At 40.6% G+C, this 6,000-nt stretch overlaps 1 protein-coding gene across 1 annotated transcript; it reads right to left on the bottom strand.

The window, feature by feature from the left end:
• Positions 1 to 248: 248 nt before the first annotated feature.
• Positions 249 to 5,669, bottom strand: LOC116043636 (thyrotropin-releasing hormone receptor-like). The gene is made up of 3 exons (XM_031290471.2): positions 5,308 to 5,669; positions 3,794 to 4,628; positions 249 to 1,873 (listed from the first exon to the last, which is right to left on the bottom strand). The coding sequence occupies exons 2-3, from the start codon at positions 4,568 to 4,570 to the stop codon at positions 1,478 to 1,480; spliced, it is 1,173 nt and encodes a 390-aa protein (XP_031146331.1). The 5' UTR covers positions 4,571 to 4,628; positions 5,308 to 5,669; the 3' UTR covers positions 249 to 1,477.
• Positions 5,670 to 6,000: the final 331 nt, after the last annotated feature.

Below are 6,000 nucleotides of genomic sequence, written 5' to 3'. Positions count from 1 at the left end.
AATGCGTATTCTCCATTTTGGCATCAGTAAATCTGTGATCGACCTCGCGGTCTTTTGAGGAAAGCCGTGTACGCGCATCTATCTGAATTACTTCAGCCTGGCTCAACCTAGTCGCTCCTCAGCCTGGCTTGGCCTTCGTGAAACGCACCACGCCAGGATGAACAGATTAGACTAGGTCAAGCCTCGCTTTATCAGTTATCCTGGATTTATAAATTCTGCTTTTGTGAAACAGGCCTCTGGTTAGCTATCCTGTTGACTTATATACAGTATGATCATGATGCTTATGAATGAATAAATAAATAAGACTAAGTGAAGCTGTACTTATAGGCACAGTGATACTTTGAGCTAAAATGCTAATGTCAGCATGCTAACACGTTCACAATGCTGATGTTTAGCAGGCATAAAGTGTAGCCTGCCATGTTCAACATCTAAATTTAGCATGTTAGCATCCTTACATTTGCTAATTCATCCTGAAGTGAACATGAATGTCTGAACTAATGTTTATGCCAGCCAATACAGTTGTCAAGACAACATCACTCCAAACCACAAATGTCAACCTCATGGACTTGTGGTGGTGCTAGAGAAAAAGTCAGATCACCAAAGCCTGTCATCATCTGGGAACAAAGAATATTAGTCCAAAATTTCATGAAAGTCAATACAACAGTTGTTGAGGTATTTCCACCAAAGTGTTGATAATAGCTTGGCAGGTGAAAGTCTGCAGATGACATTCACCAATTAACCTTTTTGATTAAATTCCAAAATAGTTTGGTAGCTACAAGTTGGATGTGATGCATTCAGGGCCACAGACAGAAACATACAGTGCAGTTACACTCTCTCACACTCTCTGTTGTTGTTGTCTGTATTATTAATATTAAGTGGGGTTTAAAAAAAAAAAAAAAGGAAAAATCTGGACTGTGATCATAAGTGCTGTCAAAGAGTGTGGTCTATCTGAGTACACTACAGCCAGAGAGTGTCACAATGAAAAGGACAAGTGCAATTGTTATCAGACGTATTATGCTGATAATTTTATAGGTCAGTGTTGCACATACGTAACAAGTACTGGTACTAGTCAAAACTAGTCAACATAAAGTCTGGAAACTCAAATTATGTACAAAAATGCATCTAACACGTCACAAAAAATGTCCATCTTTCCTAGTCATTCTATTTGTATGTGCATTAAAATAGTGAGTCATTTTTGTGCAATGGCAATGCACATTATGATGCACTTTATGTCCCACTAAGCAGTGTGAAATACACGAAAGCCTGGTCTCACATACTGTGTTTACAGTTAAAATACTGATGCAAAAGTACCACAACTAGCTTACTACACCACAAATTCAACCTGTGTCACTGCTAAAACTAAAATGTCTACAGATCTCAGTGTCAGTAAATAATGGAACTGGTGGAACTGACAGCAATCTTAAACACAAATAATGCCCTTATCCTAATAGAGCCAACAAACTCATCAAAGCCTTCATTAAGAAATGCTGAGAGTGCTTGCGTCATCTTCCGTTTGGTTGAGCCTTTTGTTGGTTTGACTCACTTCCTCCTGCTCTGTGACCAGCTCATTGCTCTCATGGGAAGAATCCTTTATCACGCTGTAATACATTGGCACATTATACTCTGCTGCCTTCTCCTTGTGTCGCCAGTTGCACTTGCAGAGCTTTTTGAATGCGACGCGAAACTTCTGAGACATGAGGTTGTAAATGATGGGGTTGACGGCACTGTTGGTGTAGATGCACATACGGCAGAAGAGCAGGAACCAGGTGTTGTGGTAAGGCGGGTCGATAAAGGAGTTGACCACCACCAGTGTTCGGTAAGGCATCCAAAGCAAGGCGAAGAGGATGACCACCACAGCCAGCATCTTTGTTATCTGTTGATGCAGAGAGACAGACAGATGTGCAAGGAAACAAGGAACAAAAGTAATGTAATTATGTGGCAATAATGAGGAAGAGTTATAACTATAATCACAGGCATGCTGTTTTGACATCATGTCAGTATTGTAGAAGATGTCTAATAACATGAGTCTGTAGCTATGCTAGTAGCTCTGTGAGGCTGTACCTATGGACAGTTGTTCTAAATGCTAAAGTCAGCATGCTAACATGCAACAATGCCAGGTCATGCTACAGCGGAAGGGCCTATTGCTCTTTTCTGAACGACCACACATGAGGGTTGTGTGAAAAGGTGGTCTTCATAGAGAGGATGGAGGTGCATTAATTGTTTAAAGGTGCCGTAGGTAGGATTGTGAATATCCAGGACTTATCCAAAAAATTTGAACATCGACAACTTCTCAGTCCCTCCCCCCTTTCTGCTAAAGCCCAATACGGTCTCCTAAGCCCCTCCCCCCACAAGGGAGAATGAATGAGTGTGCATGAGCAGTGATTGACAACCCCCTGGCCCTGATTGGTGCATCTGAATAGGGAGCGGTGGGTTTTTGCAAATTGCATTACAGGCTGTAGGTGGTGCCAGAGGAGCCAGATTTTTTTTTTAATTACCTGCTTCATGTAGTTCTACTCGAACATAGGGTCAGTTTCAACAAATATGACAGAAAGTTAGTCTTACCTACTGCACCTCTAAATATGGGGATAACGGTGAACACTTTCAGTCACTTTCTTCTGAAAGACATGAATAGTGTTGCACTTGTTTGTACACATCTATAGTGAGATAAATAGTTGTGTGAAGAGAGACATTTTACTCAAAACTACAAATCTCAACCACAAAGTCAGGGGACCACTAAAGTCATCGTCTGAGAACCATAAATGTCTGTATCAAATGTCATGGCAACCTATCCAATAGTTGTCAAGACATTTTACTCAAAAACACAAATGTCATCCTCATGGTGGCGCTAGATGGAAAATCAGGGATCACCAAAGTCAGTAGGATTCATCCTCTGAGAACAATGAACGTCTACAAACCATCCAATAGTTGTTGAGATATTTCAATTTTGACCAAGATAACAAATTATAAATTTAAGGGAACAATCACATTTTGGAAAATCCTGACCTAAACTATATATTTTTGGTTTGGCTAAAAAGAGATTTCTTAATCAGAAACTATTCATGAGATTTTAATATTTTCTAATAAAGGTGGATTTTTTTTTCTATACCAGAGATCTTCAACAGGGGATCCGTGACCCCTAGGGGGTCCTCAGAGTTAATGCAGGGGGGCCGCCAAATTATCTTTAAAAATATATTCTTTTTTCAAAAATTTAAATATGTCTGAAAATATACATTGATATGCATCTAAAATATTAATAGCAAAGATATATTGGCCTATTTGTAAAAAATAAAAAAATAAAAATTACATATTGAAGATAAGCTTACTATAGGTAAGGTAGCCACTATGGCAGCTATAGAGTTAGGCTTAAAGATTCACTGTGCCTTCCACATGTATGTTTACGGTTAAAACACGATATATAAATAATTACCATTTATATTCGTCCATTCGGCCCAGTTTAATATGCAACTCAATTGTTTACAATATATGCAGTAGGGGGTCCCTACTCAGTCTATCTTTGAGCTAAGGGATCCCTGGCCTAAAAAACATTACATGTCATTTAGCTGATGCTTTTATCCAAAGCGACATACAATTGCTATATATGTCAGAGGCTGCACACCTCTGGAGCAACTAAGGGTTAAGTGTCTTGCTCAGGGACACATTGGTTGATGTATTGCAGTGGGATTCAAACCCAGGTCTCCCACACCAAAGGCATGTATCATATCCACTGCACCATCACCACCCCAAAAAACGTTAAAGACCCCTGCTCTATACTGTGTGTCAGCCAATTCAGTACCTGTTTCCTTGCAGAGACCGCACCCTTGTTGGCCTTGTTAGTGGTGTTAGAGTGACCCTGGTGAACTGAGCTTCCTCCGGCTCTGTCGTTCAAATGCGAGGGCAGGGGGCTCATGAACAAAATCCTGGCGATGAGCCCGTACAGCACCATGGCCACAATAAGGGGGATCACATAGAACAAAGTGAAGTCCAAGAAATAGATCGGCATGTACAAGCTCCTGGAGACACGGTAGCCACAAGTGACCACCACTCCGTTGGTGTAGACGGTTTCTTCCGTGTCCACTAAGAAGAACCACATAATGCAGTAGAGGGAGGTGAAGACCCAGACTGCAGCTATGATCCTCTTGGCCCGGGAAACGGTGCATATGAATTGAGCCTTTATGGAGTGACAAATTGCGATGTATCGTTCGATGGTGAAGGCCGTGATGGAGCAAGACGACACGTTGATGCCCAGGTACTGAAGATAAGTTATACACAAGCATCCTGTGTATCCATATATCCAGAAGGCTACAACATCAGAGATGTTAGGCAGCCCTGCAGCCAGGAGCACGATGAGGTCTGCGACAGCCAGACTGACGAGGTAGCAGTTAGTCGGGGTCACCATGTGTTTGGTGCGCAGCACAACCAGCACCACCATGATGTTCCCAGCAATCCCTACTACACAGATGAGCATTGTCAAAAATATTGTAATGGCCTGCTCTTCAAGAGGGTTCAGAGGTATTTCTGTCCGATTTACAACTTGAGCGACTTCCCGAAAGATGGTTGTGTTGTTCTCCATTGTGTTTAGGTCCTGCGGCCACAACTCAGTTGAACTCCAGAGACACAAAACAAGAAGCCTAAATGCAGAAACGTGAGAGAAACAATAGATAGGGACTGTAAGAAAATGGTAGGGCGGGGCCCAGATGTTTGTTTGTGTGCAATCCAGAGAATATCAATCAAAACTGGTGTGAGTCAAAAGTGGATATGTCAATGTCGTGTTCACAACTTGTTTCCACTGCCCCCAAATGGCAAAAAAAAAAAATCTGTCGTTGCAGGTTTAATATATTAATGAAATAACAGGAATCAGCAAACATCACCAAATTATTAATAGTTCAGCCACTCTAGTTTAAAATAAAGAGATATAAATAAAAGGTTAAATTTAAATCTTAATATAAGTCAACATTATTTAACTTTCTGTTAATCACTAACATCCATAAAGATGTGTATCCTGTGTTTCTCATAATGGACATATTCCTATCAGCCAGTTGACTGTGAAGGGAAAGGTTAAGCCCACACTAAAGCCATTATGTTGACTGTTTGATCCGTTTTTTTTTTTTTTTTAAACAAATGAAGAAAGCCAGAAAAGACTGACTATCCTCTTAGAAAAAAATACATAACCCTCCATCTTTATATTCCCATATCCAAAGAAATAACGCAGAAATAAATTGTTAAACATTTATAGTTGATTCAGGTTAAGAAAATAAAAGTGTGGGAGAGTAAACAAATATTTTTAAGAGAAGAAAATGGGCAGCTTACCATCACTTGCAAAAGGCAGCTCTCACTCTCGCGTGGTAGCAGGTGCAATCAACCAAGAAACACAAATGAATGCTTAGTCTTTCTCCAGAGGCGCTCTAGTCGTCCACATATGTCTCCCTATCTCTCTCTTGCTCTCCCTCCCTATTTCCCAGTGCACCCCTCCCTCTCTTTGCCATCACACACCATTACATCCACACTGCAACACACTGCCTTGTACAGCCACCAACTTAAAAATCAATTCCACCTCCCCATCCAAGCTGAAAATGCCATGTCAACCATTGAGGCCACGGCTGTGGACATAAATCCTATAATTATCAAAAGAACAGAGGAGGTAGCCTGCAATTTAACACATCATCCACTGCAGTGATCGGCCATTGAGTTTAAATGGCACTAATTAGGAAGTAGACCTTTTGTTTTTTGCCATAGCAGACATAATTTAGTTAACATCTTCTTCTGTGAAAAACCAAATTTACATCTTTGGATACTCTGGTTTTGCACAGATACAGGAGTGTAGAATTCAAAAAGTATCTTGAAGGACAAACAGGAACACACATCATAAGATAAAGATTTTCGCTGTTCCTTTGAGGCACATTTAGGAATGCTTTCACAGCCACTGGCACTATGTGGTAGATACTGATACTGTTTAAAACCTGCTCCCAATAGCTGAAAACATTAAGACACATCAAATCCGAC

Source organism: Sander lucioperca, chromosome 12, assembly GCF_008315115.2.
Source record: "Sander lucioperca isolate FBNREF2018 chromosome 12, SLUC_FBN_1.2, whole genome shotgun sequence".
Taxonomy (NCBI): domain Eukaryota; kingdom Metazoa; phylum Chordata; class Actinopteri; order Perciformes; family Percidae; genus Sander; species Sander lucioperca.
This window is presented reverse-complemented; position numbering and strand designations above follow the sequence as displayed.